Source organism: Choloepus didactylus, chromosome 19 (genome assembly GCF_015220235.1).
Source record: "Choloepus didactylus isolate mChoDid1 chromosome 19, mChoDid1.pri, whole genome shotgun sequence".
Lineage (NCBI taxonomy): Eukaryota > Metazoa > Chordata > Mammalia > Pilosa > Megalonychidae > Choloepus > Choloepus didactylus.
Window position 1 is genome coordinate 38,369,082 of NC_051325.1, and position 21,145 is coordinate 38,390,226.

General features: G+C 36.4%; 1 protein-coding gene across 3 annotated transcripts in view; it reads right to left on the reverse strand.

Moving 5' to 3' along the window:
* Positions 1 to 21,145, reverse strand: part of PIGU (phosphatidylinositol glycan anchor biosynthesis class U) — a 105,182-nt gene that overhangs the window by 63,913 nt on the left and 20,124 nt on the right. For 2 of the 3 annotated variants that reach the window (XM_037811771.1, XM_037811772.1), the window contains exons 3-4: positions 5,839 to 5,898; positions 4,012 to 4,074 (exon numbers count right to left, since the gene is read on the reverse strand). The exons of the other annotated variant lie outside the window; for it this stretch is intronic. In XM_037811771.1, the coding sequence (XP_037667699.1) occupies positions 4,012 to 4,074; positions 5,839 to 5,898 (123 nt within the window). The remainder of the gene's footprint in view (positions 1 to 4,011; positions 4,075 to 5,838; positions 5,899 to 21,145) is intronic. 3 annotated transcript variants of the gene reach the window in all.

Genomic DNA, 21,145 nt, shown 5'->3' on the forward strand with positions numbered 1-21,145 from the left:
CCAGGGATCATCACAAGAATACAGGTAACCAAAGATTTTTTGCATAAGTTTTAGATAGGGACTTAATCAGAAAATCTGAAAAACTCCCTTTGATCTTCTCTTTGTTCTTACCTTAGACAGTAAAGTGGTAGGAAGTGACATCAGTAAGATTTAGGCTGCCATTCACAGCTGGGGTTGTTTAATTAAAAGGACAAAATATAAACTAAGGTGAGTTTATCAGAGAGAAGGGGCTGGCTCAGCAGAGAAGCGTTTAATGAGGACAGCTGCAGCAGTGGGAGAAGGAAGGAGGCCCCATTAGCTAAGGGTTTTCGAGTTTGGATGCCTTGGGCTGGAGGGTGTGAAATCCAAAAAAGAAGGCTGTTAGAAGGAAACAGGGGGTTCACACAGAGGTAGCCAGAAAGACAGGTGGGAATGAGACCCATTTCCTCAGTGGGAATCCAGCCAGCAGGGCTGCAGTGAGAAATGGAAGCAGCTAACAGGGAAGGGTAGACCCTGGGCAAAGGTGACACTGTGCCAGCAATGTAAGAAAGGTATTTTCTTGTAACCCCAATCTTCTAAAATACTTAAAAACAGAAAGACTTGAGGAAAGGAGACTCTCCAGGAGGGTAGGGACACTCAGGTCAGCAGTGCCCAGATTCTCTGCTAACTCTTTTTGCCTCCCTCAAGTGCACCAGTACAGCCACCATTATGCCTGGCCTCACAGGCCCAATACTCAGCTCCTTTATGCATAGACAAAATCCCTTTGAAAAATCCCCATTGCATCCAGCTAGAGACAGGAAAGTATTGAAAAAACTAAGGAAAAATTAAAATAAATATACTGAGAAAACATAAGTATAAAAATAAATGAAGTTAGAGAGTTCAATTTCTAGCTATATTCAAGAGCCTTGAAAATGATGAAATTTAGAGATCACAGGACAGATTAAATGTGCCCAGAAGTATAGTTACATGTGTGTTTTAACTCTGTGGTCATTAATCAAGGTGTATACTTTTCTATACATGTTATATTTCGACAGAAATTTTTGAATTAAAAGCCTCCAGGACGGTCTTCCTTCCCTTTTCCCCACTTCCCCATGCAGTTCTTTCCTTGTCCCTTATAAGATTTGGTTTTGTAAGTACATAAATCCCCTACTTCAAATAAAGAGATTTTTCTAATCTCTGAAGCTATGTCTACACCCCAAAACCCAGAAAACCATGATACAGAGGGGGAGACTCCACTCTCACCCCATTTCCGATTGTTAGCCTCAGCACATTCCAAATTCAGGAGGGTGTCCTCCAAGTTTACAACCCTCTAGTCACCATTCCGCTATCACACCATCTGCAGCTTTCTAAAGCAGATTCTGAGTTCCAAATAGGAAGTATGGTATCAGCAGAGGATAGAGTGAATCAATTCCCTAGATGACGAGCACTTTTGTCAAGTAAGGTAGATATAAAGTACCATGTTAATCAACAGGCCACAACTGACAGCATTCACATTTATTACCAGCAAATCCCAGCAAAACGTAAATGCGTACAGGCTATAAGATATGGGCTCATTCTGTCAAAAGATCTAGAGGAAGACACGTGCTGATATTTTATCCAAATCAACAGTCATACTTTCATATCACCAAAATCTGCCCATTTAGAACAAGCTAATTTTTGGCAGAATAAATAAAACTCCTGTTCTGACCAAGAAACCTAATTGGCTGAACTCGAAGAATGGAGAAATAAATAAATTCCAAATGACAATTCCGTCTTGATAACAATAGAATGTTTTGATATGCTAAAAAATAGGGTATTTGGCAACAGCTCATTTGGTTTTCTCTCTCCCTCTTTAAATCACACAAAGTAAAAAACAAAAATCCCTATAAGGTTCTACATACATAAACTCAGAAATGACTAACATCAATGAATTAAAACTATTGGTCTGAATTAAAGGTATCTCTCCTATTGACAGCGAAGCCTAACTTTGTTAGGAAACTAATTGAAACCTAAGTTCACTCCTCTCCCATAAGCTTTTTTCCCCTCCTATTAAAAATTATTTTAATTGGGGTGTATGTGTGGTGCTCTTATGACAGATGAACAGGAAAAAAATATATAGGAATACATATGATGTTAACAACTCTAATTAACTTTCATTAGAATACATTTCTGTTTTACATTTCAGTTGAGAAGATCCGGCTGATTTTGTGCTTAAATGAATCCTACAAACCATTCCTTGCATAGTTTTATATACATACATACATATATATACATACATACATATACATATATATATATAGTAATGTGTTTAGACATGGATTTATTTTCCCCAGTGTTTCATATTGAAATATTTCAAACTACAGATAAGCTGAAAGAATAGGTCAATAAACACCCATACCTAGATCCACCAATTGTTAATATTTTGCCACATATCCTTTATCTTTACACCCATACACATACACGCACATATACTTTTTTTTTTTTTTTTCCTGAATGTAAGCTGCAGACATCGTGGCATTTCAACCCTAAATATTTTAGCAAGTATCTTCAAAGTACTTCAATGGTCTACAAACACAATTTGGAGAAGAAAATAACCAACTCGGAGAAGAAAAAATTTATTTCTGGATTCCTCAGCTTATAAATCTCATGTTCCATTATTTTATCCCTAGGACTCAAGAGAATCCTGCTAAAACATTTCATCTTAGCCCATAAAAATGTTCAAATGATGTTCCACTTGTTTAAGATGTACACTCCCTGGTCTTAGCAATACTAAGTCTCAAAAATGTAGTTCTTAGTCCTTTAGAGAAGAGCCAAGGACCCCTTTGAGCACCTGATAACAGCTATGGACTTCCTAGTTAGAAAAAAATGATATATACACAAATACATACAATTTTTCATATCAAGGGTTTCATAGACCCCTTAAGTCTAAATGAATGTCAAGCTAAAAACCCAAAATCTAGATATTTTAAAAATCTCTTTGAGGTTTAAAATTCTAGAATTCACTGGTTTTATTTGTTACTGATGACTAGTGCCACAGAAAGGCAGACTGCTATTTCTGGTTCTATTACTTGCCAACAGAAATGAAAATGAACCATGAACAGACAACAGCAAAGGGATGCAGCATTCTTTCACCCCAGCTGAAATCCTCTCAAAGGCTCCCAGCCAAGCAAAAGGACTGGAGCCAATTTTTTTTTTTTAATAACTACATGGATTTTCGAGTATTTGTTTTTCTTATTGCATTGTTTGGTTATGGTTTGTTAATTTTCTTGGGATATGGTAGGAACATGTTGGAAGCAAAGTAGTTATTTTAGGTTATTTGTTTCTCTTAATCCTTTGCTATGTTTTGTTTGAAATGTTGTGGGTTTTTTGTTGTTGTTTGTTTAATTTTACAATAAATTAGTCAAAAAAAAAGAAAAATAAATAAATAACTACATGGATAATAAACATGGCTAATCTGTTAACTCTCTCAGAACCCAGAAAATGAAAATGGTTCCACTGTGCAATTCCTTTTGGCTATCACATATGGATTATGACTAAAGTTTACATCATCACCTCTACAGTATTAACAGTTCTTTTAACAGGCACTTAATACATGCCAAATTTTTCAATTAGGATTGTTTTTTGCAGGAATTAGAGACTACATTGAGAACCCAATTTTCACTAGGATAGGCATTACACAGGGAGTTAAAAGCTCTATTTGTTTTCCTTTGAAAAGAAAAACTGATGAAAGGAATGGAAGATTTTTAAGGGTCCTCATTAATATAACTGTAGTACAATTCTGCTTAATCCAGAAAGCCTCAACTAGAACAGTCATGTGGATGTTAATAGTTATTAACAAACTACATATATTAATCTGACCTTTCTGCATCTATTAGTAAAGCTGCCTTGTGGGTTTGGGTTTGGTTATTCTCGGGCTGGCAGAACACCTCACTCTTACTCTTCAGCATTTTAAACAGTTGGATCTTGAAGCACATGACCTTTGATTCTTTGTAATTACAGAGACCAGCAGCCTACCAAATGCCACCAGCTTTGTCCCAACCTTTGACTACTTACTACAACTTTATTGAAGTCCTGGATTGCAAAATACAGGGCAAGAGCAGTGAGTGCATCAGTGATCTGTAAAGAGGAAGAGAAATAATAAGAAATAGTGTAGTAATAAGAATTAGGATAGGAGTAATTGAATGCTGGCAGAGCCTGGAGTTTTTGGATAGTGGTAAACCACCCAGTATTCAACTCTTATTACAAAGTCAGGCAGATCCTCCACCCTCACAGCCATGTACCCCATCTTTGACTACCAAAAGATAAGGCCCATTCAGGGAGGCCCTGGCATAGCTCTGACTAGAAAACATTTGGGATTTGGGTCCATCCAGGCCCACTTCAGTTTGGTCTCCCACATCTGCTCTAGAATTGCAAGTTACTTAAGTTTTCTGTAAAATGGTAGCAATACCCACTGCTTTTTAGAACAGTTAAGTACTAAAAAAACAGCAGCCACTCTAAGCCTACTTGTGGTTGTGCCTGAGTCTCCCCCTGAGTGCCTCTTTGTTGCTCAGATGTGGCCCTCTCTCTCCAGCTAAGCCAACTTGGCAGGTGAACTCACTGCCCTCCCTGCTACATGGGACCTGACCCCCAGGGGTATAAATCTCCCTTGCAACACAAGATATGACTCCTGGGAATGAGCCTGAACCTGGCATCATGGGATTGAGAAAATCTTCGTGACCAAAAGGGGGAAGCAAAATGAAACAAGATAAAGTTTCAGTGGCTGAGAGATTTCAAACGGAGTTGAGAGGTTACTTTGGAGGGCATTCTTATGTATTATATAGATAACATTTTTTAGGTTTTAGTGTATTTGAATAGCTGGAAGTAAATACCTGAAACTATCAAACTGCAACCCAGTAGCTGATTCTTGAAAATGATTGTGTAACTATGTAGCTTATGTGGGGTGATGGTGTGATTGTGAAAACCTTGTGGCTCACACTCTCTTTATCCAGTGTACGGATGGATCAGTAGTACAAAAATGGGGACAAAAACTAAAGGAAAAATAATGTGGGATGGGGGGACGATTTGGGTGTTTTTTTTACCTTTATTTTTTATTCTTATTTTTATTCTTTCTGGTGTAAGGAAAATGTTCAAAAATTGATTGGGGTGATGAATGCACAACTATATGATGGTACTGTGAACAGTTTATTGTACACCATGGATGCTTGTATGGTATGTGAATATATCTCAATAAAACTGAATTAAAAAATTGATTGGGGTGATGAATGCACAACTATAGGATGGTACTACAAACAGCTGATTGTACACCATGGATGATTGTATGATATGTGAATACATTTCAATAAAACTCAATTTAAAAAAAATGGCAGCCATTATAATTATTAAAGAAGACCTCAGTGAACCTTCTAGGTATTTCTTGACCCTAGACTTGGCAAGTATTTCAAATTACTATTTCTCAAAACACTTCTCTGACATCTCAATTTTGGAAGTTCTTGTCCCTGAAAGTCTCATGTGGCCTATGTCCTATTCCATAATGACTCGCAGAGTCTCTTGGCAGAATGCTAAGGAAACTTGGGGTGCTTTCCACACTGGCACCACAAATAAAGCGAATCATAGAATCTTGGAGCTAGAAAATTCAAGAAACCACATTCTAAAAAGAATAAGGAACTGGAACTGATCAGGTGTCAGAAACCATTCCTTACACTTCCATAATACTGTCACAATTCCATGAATTAAAAAAGATTTAAGTTTTACATTTATTTTCTTTTAAAAGTTTTTATTTTCTGTGAGCCTCAAAAAAGATTTTTCCTTAAAAATAAGATGACATAAAAAATGTAAAGTTAAATATATATACATGTAAATTTTATGTGGAAAATTACTTACCATAAATACCAATTCAGCATAGTCAATCAGGAAGTGAAAGAGATATATTATTAATGGAGTCTACAGGAAGAAAAACAAAAAATAAATATATTAAGTTAAACCTTACTATTGTCAGTTTCGAGAGTAGGGGGTAAAAAAGTTATTCTGTCAACAAACATCCTTTTCTTTCCTAGAATAGTGTTCTATGCTAGTTGGTCAGTGTACATATAAGGGGGAATAATTTAGTAACACTGGATCATTTTGTGCCACTGGGACTATTTGCTGAATTGACTAAAAGATATAAACAAAATCTGACGTGTTAATATCTTTTGAGGAACTGTTAATACACTAGAGTTATGAGGTGAACTTTACTTAGAAGACATATATAATAGCCAAGGGAAACTCGATAATGGGAACAAGATCATTGAACTTATAAACTGAATTGGGAAATGTTTTCCATTCTTCTGTTCTCTGAGGAGTTTGTATAAGTCTGGTGTTATTTCTTCCTTAAAAATTTGGGAAAATTCATTGTGAAGCCACTGGGGCTTGGGTTTTCTTTGAGAGATTTGTAACAACACATTCAATTTCCTTCGTAGATAAAGTACTATTCAGGTTTGCTGTTTTCTTTGTTAGTTTAGGTAAGTTGTATTTTTCTAGAAATCCGTCCATTTTATTTAAATTTTCAAATTTATTGGCATACGTTTCATAATATCTTATTTGGTAGTGTCTATAGGATCGATAGTGATCTCCTTTATCATTCCTGATGTTGGTAAACTGTACCTTCTGTCTCTCGCTTTTTTTTTTTTTTTTACCAACACCACCTAAATCACTGATTTTCAGGCTTCTTTTTTGAAATATTCATTTAAGGCAATAAATCTACCCCTGAGTATGGCTTAGCTGCATTACACAAGTTTTTATATGTTGTTTTTTTCATTATCATTCAAATCAAACTATACTCTGTTTTCCACTGAGATTTCTTCTTTAACTGATGGATTATCTATAAATGTCCAATGTCTAATTTCCAAATGCTTGGGGGGGGTGTCATTTTATATTTTTGTAATTGGTTTCTAGCTTAATTTTATTGTGTAAAGAAAAGATACTCTGTATGATTTCAATAATTTAAAATGTAATGTGACCCTTAGGACTGGCGGTTTGATGTGATAAGCCCTCGATCGTGAGACTTGCCCTTATGAAGCTTGTTACTGCAAAGGAGAGGCTAAACTTGCATGTAATTGTGCCTAGGAGTCTCTCCCTGAGTACCTCTTTGTTGCTTAGATGTGGCCCTCTCTCTAACTGAGCCACCTCGGCAGGTGAACTCACTGCCGTCCCCCCTATGTGGGACCCGACTCCCAGGGGTGTAAATCCCCCTGGCAACGCAGGATATGACTCCCGGGGATGAATGTGGACCTGGCATCGTGGGATTGAGAATATCTTCTTGACCAAAAAGGGGATGCAAAATGAGACAAAATAGTTTCAGTGGCTGAGAGATTTCAAATGGAGTCGAGGGATCACTCTGGTGGACATTCTTACGCACTATATAGATAACACTTCTTAGGTTTTAATGTATTGGAATAGCTAGAAGTAAATACCTGAAACTACCAAACTCCAACCCAGTAGTCTGGACTCCTGAAGATGATTATATAATAATATAGATTACAAGGAGTGACAGTGTGATTGTGAAAACCTTGTGGATCACACTCCCTTTATCTAGCATATGGATGGATGAGTAGGAAAATGGGGATAAAAACTAAATGACAAATAGGGTGGGATGGGGGGGATGGTTTGAGTGTTCTTTTTTTACTTTTATTTTTTATTGTTATTCTGATTCTTTCTGATGTAAGGAAAATGTTCAGAAATAGATTGTGGTGATGAATGCATAACTGTATGATCATACTGTGAACAGGTGATTGTATATCATGGATGATTGTATGGTATGTGAATATATTTCAATAAAACTGAATTAAAAAAAATGTAATGTGACTTGCTTTATGACCATCATATGGTACAATATTCCATGTTCACTTGAAAAGGATATGCATATTAATGTTTATGGGTACAGCATCCTGTATATAACATTTAGGTTAATTCTGTTAATGATTTCTTCAGCTCTTCTATACCATATTAATGTTTATGAGTACAGCATCCTATATATAACATTTAGGTTAATTCCGTTAATTATTTCTTCAGCTCTTCTATACCCTTACTGATTTTTTGGTCTGTTTGTACTATCAGTGATTGAGAGCGGTGTGTTAAAAATCTCTCACTATGGCTGTGGATTTGTCTATTTCTCCTTTTAGTTATGTCAAATTTTGCTCTATATATTATTAAGCTATGTAGTTAGATGCATTTATATTTAGAATTACTGTATCTTCTGAGTTAACTGATCTTTTTTATCATTATAAAATAATCCTCTTTCATCTCTAGTAATGTTTCTTGCTTCAAAGTCTACTTACTCTAATATTAGTATACCTACATCAGCTTCTTTGGGTTAATGTTTGCATAATATATTTTTTCTATCTTTTTACTTTCTACCTTTTTGTATCCTTATATGTAAGATGTGCTTCTTGAAAGCAGCATATAATTTTTTTAACCCATTGTCTTTTAGTTGGACAATCATTGTCTTTTAGTTGGATTGTTAGTCCGTTTATATTTAAAGTAATTACTTTTATATTTTTGTTTAAGTTTGCTATCTTATTATTTATTTTCTAGCTGTCCAAATTTGCTCTATGTGATGTTCTCTCCTTTCTTGTTTTCCTCCGAAGCAATTTTTTTTTTTAATTAGGGCAGTTACGGGTTTACAGAAAAATCATGCAGAAAATAGAGATCCCATATACCCTCCTTCCACACACACAGTTGTCCCTATTATTAATATTTTGTATTAGTGTGGTACTTTTGTTATAATTTACAAAGCAATATTATAATTATGCTATTAACTTTAGCTATTGTTTACACTAGGGTTCACTCTTTGTGTTGAATAGTTCTATGTTTCCATGTGTGTATGATAATTTATATACAACCTAAAATTTCCCTCGTCATCCCTTTGCAAATATACAATTCAGTGGTGTTAATAAAATTCACAAAGTTGTACTCCAGTATCATCGTCTGTCGCCAAAACTTTTTTATTACCCCAACAGAAACTCTGTAGCATTATTCTCCCCAACTTGGACCCTGGTAACCTGTATTCTGTTTCTGACTTTATGAATTAGCACACTCTGCTTATTTCATATAAGTGAGACCATACAGTTTTTGTCCTTTTGTGTCTGGCTTATGTTACTCAACATGATGTCTTCAAGGTTCATCCATATTGTAGCATGCATACAATATTCCATTGTATGTATATACCACATTTTATTTACCCATTCATCTGCTGATGGACACTTGGACTGCTTCCACCTTTTGGCAATTGTGAATAATGCCACTATGAACATCAGTGTATAAATATCTGTTTGAGTCCCTGCTTTCAATTCTTTGGGGTATATACTAGAAGTGGAATAGCTAGATCATATGGTAAAATTCTGTGCTTAACTTTTTGAGGAACCAGCAAACTTTTTCCACAGCAGCTACACCATTTTCCATTCCTAACAGCAATGTACAAGAGTTTCAATTTCTTCATATTCTCACCACCACTTGTTATTTTCTGTTTTTCAAATAAAAGCCATTCTGGTGGGTGTGATATAGTATCTCATTGTGATTTTGATTTGTATTTCCCTGATGGCTAATGATATTGTACACCTTTTCACATGCTTATTGTCCATTTGTATATTTTACTTGGAGAAATGTCTATTCAAGTCTCTCGGGGATTGAATCACATCCCCCACAAAAGGCAAGTCCAGGTCCCATCATCTGGTTCTATGGGTGTGAACCCATTTATAAACATGACCTTTGAAGATGTTATTAGTTAAAGTCTGCCCAAACTGAATGAGGGTGGGACTTAATTCAATATGCCTGAAATCTTTATAAACAAAGGAAACTGGATACAAAAAGAAAGAAAGCCACAAGTTGCAGCCAGAAGCTGGAAGTCAATGGAACCTGGAAGAGAAAGGAGAAGATGCTGCCATGTACACTGCCATGTGACAGAAAAGTCAACGAACCCAAAGACTGCTGGCCAGCCAGAGGATGTCAGTCCTGGGAGGAAGCAAGCCTTCAAGCCTCTGAAACTGTGAGCCAATAGATTCCTGTTGTTAAGCCAACCCATTGTACAGTATTTGTTTCAGCAGCCAGAAAACTAAAACAAAGTCCTTTGCTCATTTTTATATTGGGTTGTCTTTTTGTTGTTGAATTGTCAGTTTTTTTATTTTTTATTTTTTATTAGAGCAGTTGTCGGTCTACAGAAAAATCATGCAGAAAGTAGAGTTCCCATACATACACAGTTCTCCCTATTATTAACATTTTGTATTAATGTAGCATATTTGCTACAATTGATGAACCAATATTACTATAATTACAATATCAACTATAATCCAGAGTTTACATTAGGGCTCACTCTTTGTATTGTACAGTTCTATGGGTTATTTTTTAAAATTCTGATAACATATATACATGTATATATATAACATAAAATTTCCTATTTTAACCACTCTCAAGTATACAATTCAGTGGTGTTAATTACATTCACAATGTTGTGCTATTAACACCACTATTCATTGCCAAAACTATTCTCTCACTTCTGTTTTTGTTTGGTAAAGCTGCTGGAATTCAATATACCAGAAATGGGTTGGCTTTTACAATGGAGATTTATTAACTCACAATTTACAGTTCTTAGGCCGTGAAAATGTTCAACTCAAGGCATTAACAGGATGATACCTTCTCTGAAGAAAGGTTGCTGCTGATCTGGGACTCCTCTGTCACATGGCCAGGCACATGGTGATGTCTGCCAGTCCTTCTTTCCCATGTTTCACTGCTTTCAGCTTCTGGCTTCAGTGGCTTCCTCTCTTGACTTCTGTGTTTCTCTCTTTTAGCTTCTGTCTCTCTTACTTCTCTGGGGCCTTTTTCTGTATGTTTCTTTGCATCCTTTATCCTCTTATAAAGGACTCCATTAAGAGGATTAAGACCCACCTTGAACGAGGTGGGTGACATCTCAATCGAAATAACCTAATCAAAAGTTCCCACCTACAATAGGTCTACACCCACAGGAATGGATTAAAAGAATACAATCTTTCCTGAACATGATCTTTTCTGGGGTACATATAGTTTCAAACTACGCAACTCCAAACAGAAAACTCTGGACCAATGAAGTGTTAAAATCCCATTCTCCATCCCTGACAACCTGTATTCTAATTTCCGACTATGAATTTACATATTCTGGTTTCATATAAATGAGATCATACAATGTTTATTCTTTTGTGCATGGCTTATTTCACTCAAGATGAGGTCATCAAGATTCATCTATGTTGTGGCATGTATCAGAACTTCATTCCTTATCATAGATGAATAATATTCCATTTTACATATATGCCGCATTCAGTTTATCCATTAATCTGATAAAGCTACACTTTGGGTAGCTTCCAATTTTTGGCAATTGTGCATAAGGCTGCTATGAACACTGGTATGCAAATATCTGTTCACATCCTATCAGTTATTTTTAAAGTACAAGTTCAAGAACTCCAATATGTAGATTAACTGTGGATCTGTTTTTATTGGCTATTTTTTCTATCTCTTATTATGCTTCATAATTTTTGATTGAATGATGACACCATGTTTCTCAAAAATTGTAGAGGCTCTGGATTTTCTTCCAGAAAGGATTTCTTTAACTTCTGGCAAGTGGTTAGAATAGAATGAGATCACCTTATTCTAATTATGAATTGAGCTAATAACAGGCTAGATTCAGTATCTGTAATACTAGTTTATGTCTGGTTTACTCTTACTCCTAGAGCATAGTCCTTCAGAGGTCCCAAATGGAAATCAAAGCCTTTACCAGATCCCTGCCACCTCGACTGGCCCTGTACTCTAACTTTTCTTTCCCCAGCATCCTGAGAATGCCAATGGCTCTGTTTAGCTTCTTAGCCTCTTACTAGCTAATTTCTGTACACCTTCTCCACGTTTCAGCCTGTACCACTTACAAACTGGTAAATGATTCAAGGGGAAATACAGCTCAGACCATTGTCTAACTGCACTTCCTTCTCTCTGGGATTTGGCTCCATAAGTCCTGACTATCTTCATACTTTCCATTGCCTTCAAACAATTTTTTTTTTTTAATTCATCCTGCCTTCTAGTTAGTGGATCTTGGCAGGAGGTTGGTCTGCTACAAGCCAGTCTACCAGGTCACCAGAACCAGAAGAGAAGTATATGACTTGCTTTTTTTTTTACATTTTATTTTGAAATAAATCCAAAGTTATAGGAACAGTTGCAAAAACAATACAAACCCCATACACAGAACTCCAGCATTCCATGACCCCCCCCCGATACCCCGATCCACTAACTTTAACACGTTGTCACACCACTATTTCTTTCCCTCCCTCCTTCCCTCCCTCTCCCCCTATCTATCATCCATCATCTATTGCTCTGTCTTCTGAGCATATGAGAGCTAGCTACACACATCCTTGAACAAACACTATAATTCACATATACAATTCCCATGAACAAGAACATTCTTTTATGCAATCCCATTAAGCGCAGCTAAGAAGTACAAGAGATTCAACAATGATACAAAGCTTACATTCTACATTTCCTTTTCCTTATGTCTCAACTGTGTCCCTTTGAGCCTCCTGTCCTCCATCCTCAGATCCCATCCAGGGTCATCCTTGGCATTCAATTGTATGACTTGCTTTTAGTGAGCCATGCTGGTGGCTCAGGAGTACTACCCACCAAACTCTCAATTACATGCAAAAATGCAAAAATTTTATAAGAAACAAAGGAGGACATTACATATTAATAAAAGGAGCAATCCACCAAGAAGAAATAATCATAAATATTTATGCACATAACTAGGGTTCCCCAAAATACATGAGGCAAACACTGGCAAAAGTGAAGTGAGTAAAAGAGATCACTACAATAATAGTTGGAGACTTCAATATTCCACTCCAGAGAACATGAATAGTATGATAAATGAACTAGACCTAACAGACATATAAAGAATATAGCACCCCAAAACAGCAAGATATACATTCTTCTCAAGGATAGACCACATGTTGGGTCACAAAACATGTCTCAACAAATTTAAAAAGATTTAAATTACACGAAACACTTTCTCTGATCATGATGGAGCGAAACTGAAAATCAGTAACAGGCAGAGAACTAGGAAATTCACAAATATATGGAGGTTCAACAACAGATTCTTAAACAATCAGTGGGTCAAAGAAACTGCAAAGAAATCAGTCGATATCTCAAGATGAATGAAAATGAGAACACAACATATCAAAACTTATGGGGTGCAGCAAAGGTAGTGCTGATAGGGAAATTTACAGCCCTAAACACCTACATCAAGAAGGAAGAAAGAGCTAAAATCAAAGACCTAACTGCACACCTGGAGGAACTAGAAAAAGAACAGCAAACTAAACCCAAAGCAAGCAAAAAGAAAGAAATAATAAAAATTAGAGCAGAAATAAATGAAATTGAAAACAAAAAATAATAGAGAGGATTAACAAAACCAAAAGTTGGTTCTTTGAGATCAATAAAATTGACAAGCCCTTCGCTAGACTGACAAAGAAAAAAAGAAAGAGGATGCAAATAAATAAAATCAGAAATGAGAGGGGGGACATTACTATTGACCCCACAGAAATAAAAAGATGATAAGAGGATGCTATGAACAACCGTATGCTAAAAATTAGACAACTTAGATGAAATGGACAAATTCCTAGAAACAAATTGAACAATGTACACTGACTCTAGAAGAAATAGAAGACCTCAACAAACCAATCACAAGTAGAGATCCAATCAGTCTTTAAAAACCTATCAACAAAGAAGAGCCCAGGACCAGTCATTCCAAGAAGAATTAATACAAATCCTGCTCAAGCTCTTCCAAAAAATTGACGAGTAGGGAACACTACCTAACTCATTCTACGAAGCCAACATCACCCTAATATCAAAGCCAGATTAAGATAATACAAGAAAAGAAAATTACAGACCAATCTCTATAATGAATGTAGATACAAAAACTCTCAACAAAATACTTGCAAATCAAATATAATAGCATGATAAAAGATGTGTTGATCAAGTGGGTTTTATTCCAGGTATTTAACAGTGGTTCAACACAAGAAAATCAACTAGTGTAATATACCACATCAACAAATCAAAGGCGAAAAACCACATGATCATATTGATTGCCACAGAAAAGGCATTTGACAAAATCCAGCATCCTTTCTTGATAAAAACACTTCAAAAGGTATGAATAGAAGGAGACTTCCTCAACATGATAAAGGGCATATATGAAAAAACCCACAGCTAACACCATACTCAATGGTGAAAGGCTGAAAATTTTCCCTCTAAGATTGGGAACAAGACAAGGATGTCCACTGTCACCACTGTTAGTCAATATTGTGTTAGAAGTTCTAGATCGAGCGATTAAATAAGAAAAAGAAATAAAAGGCATCCAAATCATAAAAGAAGATGACATGATCCTATATATAAAGACCAAAAAAATCTAAAAGAAAGCTACTAAGGCTAATAAACAAGTTCAAAAGTGGTGGGATAAAACATCAACACACAAAAATCAGTAATGATTTCATCCACTAGCAATGAGCAATCTGAGGAAGAAATCAAGAAAAAAATTCCATTTACAATAGCAACTGAAATTTATCTAGGAATAAATTTAACCAAGGATGTAACGAACCTGTATTCAGAAAACTATAGAACATTGCTAAAAGAAATCAAAGAAGACATAAATAAAATGGAAGGACAGTCCATGGAAGATGGACATAATGTTAAGATGTCAATTCTACACAAATTGATCTACAGAATCAATGCAATCCCAATCAAAATTCCAATGGTCTACTTTGAAGAAATAGAAAAGCCAAATATCAAATTTATTTGGAAGGACAAGGAGCCCTGAATAGCCAAAACGATCTTAAAAAAGTAAAAAACTGAAAGATACTCATGTCACTATTTTCAAACTTATTGCAAAGCTACAGTAATAAAAACAATGTGGTACTAGCACAAGGTCAGACATACAGACCAACGGAATCAATTAGAGAGTTAAAAAAAAAAAAAAAAAAGCCCAAAATGTATGGTCAGTTCATTTGTTTTTAATTGTGGAATATAACATATTTACATAGAAGTAATAACTTTCCAAGTGCAATTTAACAAGTAGTTAGAGAGCAAATTTCAAAGAATGTTTTGGGTTACAGTTCCAGTTTGTTACTTCCTTATTGTAAAATATAACATATATGCAAAAAGGTAATGGCTTTCAAATTACGATTTAACAAGTATTTATATAGGAAATCACCAAGAATGTTATGGGTTACAGTACCATAGTTTCAGTTATTTCCTGATTGTAAAATATGAGGTAGGAGGGAGCAAGATGGCGGCATAGAGAGAAGTGGAAGTTAGTTAGTCCCCTGGAACAACTAATAAACAACCAGGAACAACTAGCAAATAACCTGGAATAACTACTGGGGAACAACTGTGACTGTCCATGCATCGTACACCAACCTGGATTGGGAGGAATGCCTGAGACTGCAGCATAAAATCTGTAAGTAAAAGCTGTGGAACTGTGCCGAGAGCCCCCTCATCCCCACAGCAAGCCGAACAGCAAAACCTTCTGTGGTAGAAAGCAAAGTTTCTTTTTCTGTCCCTTTTTCTCTCTCTCAACCTGAGTGGCTCAGTGGAAAAAGCCTCAGCCATTTTCAGTTCGCAGTGCTCTGACCCAGACAAGGGTGGAAATAGCAGAGTCAGAAAGAAAAAGAACCTATTTAAATGCAGATGATAACTCCCTAGGGAGTGTATCTTCCCTAAGAGGAAGGAGGTGGTACTCCGGTCTACTACTGGCCTTTCACTCAAAACCAGACCCCAGAGCCTAGGGGAAAACAGCCACAGGCCACACCTCCTTATACCAGTCTAGAGCTACAGGCTGACAGGCACCACTTGCTGGGCAGGAAAGCACAGGGTAGTCTCAATCCTCTAAGACACACCCTCAGGGAAACCTGATACTGAATATTTCCCCCTTCTGAGACCTGAGCCCATTCTGGTCTGGGAAAACCTGATTGGGGTAACCAAGGAAACCAGATGTCTAGACAACAGAAAACTATAAATTACACTAGGAAAAATGAAGACATGGTCCAGCCAAAGGAACAAACTTACACTTAAACTGAGATACAGGAATTGAAACAATTAATGCTAAATCAATTCAACAAGTTTAGGGAAGATATGGCAAAAGAGATGAAGGTTATAATGAAAACACTGGGCGAATATAAGGTAGAAATCAAAAGTTTAAAAAAAAAACTGGCAGAATATATGGAAATGAAAGGCGCAACACAAGAAATGAAAGACACAATGGAAACATACAACAGCAGATCTCAGAAAGCAGAAGAAAACACTCAGGAACTGGAAAACAAGCCACCTGAAATCCTACACACAAAAGAACAGATAGGGAAAAGAATGGAAAAATATGAGCAAAGTCTCAGGGAATTGAATGACATCATGAGGCACATGAATGTATATGTTGTGGGTGTTCCAGAAGGAGAAGAGAAGGGAAAAGGGGCAGAAGCAATAATAGAGGAAATAATCAATGAAAATTTCCCATCTCTTATGAAAGACATAAAATTACAGAGCCAAGAAGCATAGTGTGTCCCAAACAGAACAGATATGAATAGGCCTACACCAAGACACTTAATAATCAGCTTATCAAATGTCAAAGACAAAGAGAATCCTGAAAGCAGCAAGAGAAAAGCAATCCATCACATACAAAGATGAGACTGTGTGGATTTCTCAGAAGAAACCATGGAAGCAAGAAGGAAGTGGGGTGATATATTTAAGATACTGAAAGAGAAAAACCGCCAGCCAAGAATCCTATATCCAGCAAGACTGTCCTTCAAATATGAGGGAGATTTAAAATATTCTCTGACAGACAGACAATGACAGAGTTTGTGAACAAGATACCTTCTCTACAGGAAATACTAAAGGGAACACTACAAAAAGATAGGAAAAGACAGGAGTGAGAGGTTTGGAACAGAATTTTGGGTGATGGTAGCACAGCAATTGAAGTACACTGAACAAAGATGACCATGAGTATGGTTGAAAAAGGAAGGTTAGGAGCATGTGGGACACCAGAAGGAAAGAGGAGAGATAAAGACTGGGACTATATAACTCAGTGAAACCTAGAATGCTCAAAAATCGTGATAAAATGTACAAATATGTTTTATATGAGGGAGAACAAATGAATGTCAACCCTGCGAGGTGTTAAAAATAGGGTGGTATTGGGGGAAAAAATACAATCAATGCAAACTAGAGACTATAGCTAACAGAAACATTGTATTATGCTTCCTTTAATGTAACAAAGACAACATATCAAAGCTAGATGCATTTAAGAGGGGGACATAAGGGAGGTGTATGGGACACTTGGCATTGGTGATGTCTCACTCTTTATTCTACTTGAGTTTAATTCTATCTTTCCTTTTGTTGCTTCCTAGCTGTCATGTGTTTTTTTCTTTTTATCTTTCTTTTTTCTTTGTCTTTTGTCTCTCTACCTTCTTTGACTCTTCCTCCTTCTTTGTAGAAGAAATGGAGATGTCCTTAAATAGATAGTGGTGATGGTGGTGAATACATAAATACATGACTATACGGGGAACCATCGATTGTTTATGTAGGATGGAATGTATGGTAGGTGAACAAAACCACCTTAAAAAAAAAGGGTTGGTGAAGAAAACTTGAGGACACTATATTGAGTGAAATAAGTCACACACATAAGGACAAATATTGCAGGGTCTCACTGATATGAACTAATTATAATATGTAAACTCATACACATGAAATATAAGTTACCAGCATATAGAACGAGGCTAAAGAATGGGGAGTGCTTGCGTATTATGAACAGAATGTTTAACTAGGTTGAACTTAAGTGTTTGGAAACAGACAGAGGAAACGGTAGCACGTTGTGAGAATAACTAACAGTGGTGAATGGTGTGTGAATGTGGTAGAAAGGAGAAGCTCAGAGTCACGTACGTCACCAGAAGGAAAGCTGGACGTTAAAATATGGGACTGTATAAAACAGTGAATCTTGTGGTGGACAATGTCTGTGATTAACTGTACAAATATTAGAAACCTCTTTCATGAATAGAACAAATGTATGACACTATAACTAGAAGTGAATAATAGAGGGGTATATAGAGAAAAATATATCCATTGCAAACTATGTACTACAGTTAGTAGTATTTTAACATTCTTTCATCAACAGTAACAGATGTATTATACCAATACGATGAGTCAATAATGGAGGGGGGAAGGTTAGGGGTATGGGAGGATTCGAGTTTCCTTGTCTTTATTTCTTTTCTGGAGTAATGAAAATGTTCTAAAAATTGAAAAAAAAATGTATTGTGGTGATGGATGCACAGCTGTATGATGGTAACGTGGGCAACTGATTGTGTATTTTGGATCTTTGGATGAGTGTATGGTATGTGAACAATCTCAATAAAATTTAAAAAAAAAAGAGACAGAGAGAGGAAAAAAGAAGAAAAAGTGAGGGAAGATGTGTAAAAGGAGAATTAGGGAAAGAAAATAAGATGAAGATAGATATGAATCTTGGAAACCCAATCCCATTGCTGAAAGTATGCTACAGTTGGGCTGTAAGCTTCTTAGCAGCCAATGCAATTAAAAGAAGTCACATCTTCTATCTTGGAAGAGCCTACAGGCTAGTAGAGGATGCATTAATAAGTGACAATAGTGCAAAACAATAAATGAAGCATGCTATAAGTTATCAAAAAAAAATAATGAACTTCCTTTCTTCCTATTTAAAGTTGATTCCTCCACCTGTGAACTGGATTCCCCATTCCTTTTCAACTCCTCAAGGACACTGCTCATTCAATTATCTTCTCTCTTTAAGTTTTCACCTTTCTGTACATATCCTATATTTCACAATAAGGAAAGAACTGAAACTAGAACTGTAACCCATAACATTTTTTTAAATTACCTATATAACTGCTTGTTGAGCTGTACTTGAAAGTTAACACCTTTCTGTACATATATTTTACAATAATGGAAATAACTAAAATTGTGGAATTGTAACCCATAACATTCTTTGAAACTTGCTAACTACTTGTTAAATTGTACTTTGAAAGTTATCACTATTATGTATACATGCTAAAGTTCACAATAAAAAAATACATTAAAAAAAATCTTCACTAGACATCCCCCTCCAACTACCATACCATTTCTTTGTCTCCTTTTAGAGCAAAACTCTTCAAAAGTCATCTATACTGGGTGATGGTTAATTTCACATGTCAGCTTGGCTAGGTTATGGTGTCCAGTTGTTTAGTCAAGGAAGCACTGGCCTGATTGTTGCTGTGAAGGCTATTTCATAGATACATCTAAATCATTAGTCAGTTGATTGCATCTATGGTTAATTACATCTATAATCAACAAAGGAGATTGCCTTCAGCAATGACAGAGTCTCCTCACCCCATCAGTTGGAGGCCTAAAAGGGAGAACTGAAGATTAGGGCAGTCAAAAGAAGAATTTCATCTCTACTTTAGCCAGCCAACTTCTCCTGGGAAATTCATCACCTTCTTCAGAGTTCCCAACTTGCCTGCCCTACAGAATTCAGACTTGCCAATTCCCATGGTTATGAGACAATTCCTATAACACATCTCTTAATATTTACATATATGAGTTTCCAAAGATTTCAATTTTGGCAAATCAATCATCAATCTTCAGTTCTAATTTTCCCAAAACTGCAGCAGCGTTTGCCATAGATTTTTACTCCTTCCTTGAAGCACTTTCTTCATTTGGCTCCCATGCACTGTGGTCTGATTTTCCTCTTTCTCAGCTTTATTTGCTAGCTTCTCTTCACCTTCACAACATCTAAATATCGGAGCGTCCCAAGTCTCAATACTCTATTCTATCTAAATTCACTCTCTAGGTGTATTTATTATCTATTTCTTTATAACAAATTACCCCAAAACTTAGAAAAAGTAAGCAAAAAATATTTATTATTTCACACAGTTCCTAAGACTCAGGAATCCAGGAATGGCTTAGATGGATGGTTCTGGCTCAGGATCTCTCACAAGGTTGCAGTCAAAGCTGATGTCTGGGGTTGCAGTCTCTGAAGAGGCTTGAGTATCACTTCCAAGTTCAATTATTTAGCTTCTGGCAGGAAGATTTAGTTCCTCACCACACAGTCCTCCCCAAAGGATGCTCATGACATGGCTTCCCCCAGAGCAGGTGATCCAAGAGAGAGAGACAAAGTCTAAGATGGAAGCCACAAAGTCTTTTATAACCTGATCTAGGAATTGACATACATTCATTTCTGCCACATTCTATTGCTGATAAAATGTGGGAGGGGACTACCCAGCAGTGAGAACAACAGGAAGTGGGAATCTTCGGGGGCCATCTTGGAGGCTGGCTATCACACTAGGTGATCGCACACACTCTCATGGCTTTAAATACCATCTATAGGATGACAGATCCCAATTTTTTATACTCCTATTTTGGACCTCTCCCCCTGAATCTTACATTTGTATAGCCAATTGCCTCCAACATTTCTATAAGCATTTCAAACTTAACATGGTGAAATGTGAATTCTTGATTTGTGACCCTCCTAAAATCTGCTCTTCTCTTAATATGCCTCATCTCAATAAATAACACTATCATTTTACTTAGCTGCTTGGCCAAAAACCTGTAATCCTGAAATCATATCCTTGAATCTCCTCCTGCCTTCATGCCTCACATCAAACCCAGGAACAAGTTAACCTCTAAAAATATAATTCGAATCTAATCACTTTTCACAATCTTTATTGTTACCACCCTAGTTCCAAGCCACCCCATCCTACTTAGCCTATTGCAGCAGTATCCTAATCATTCTCCCTGCTTCATCTCTTGTCCCTAGGGTTAATTTCCCTCACAGTGTTCACAGCAATATTTAGAAAATGTAAACTATAAATCTGATCACATCTCTGTTTAAAAGCCTCCAACATCTTCCCATCACACTAAAAATAAAACCCAAACTCCTGTGTCTATACAAAATCCTATTTAATCTGGCCCCTAACTTCCTCCAACAACTCATCTCTACCCTTCTCTCCTTTGTTCATTCTGCATTAGGCTCACTGGCCATCTTTCTGCAACTCTCAAATGTCAAGGTATTCCCAAGTCAGGGCCATCTTATAGTTTGTTCACTTCATTTAGGTATCTTATTCAAGTTTCATTTCCTCAGAAAGCCTTCCCTGAACACAGCATCTAAAATAGC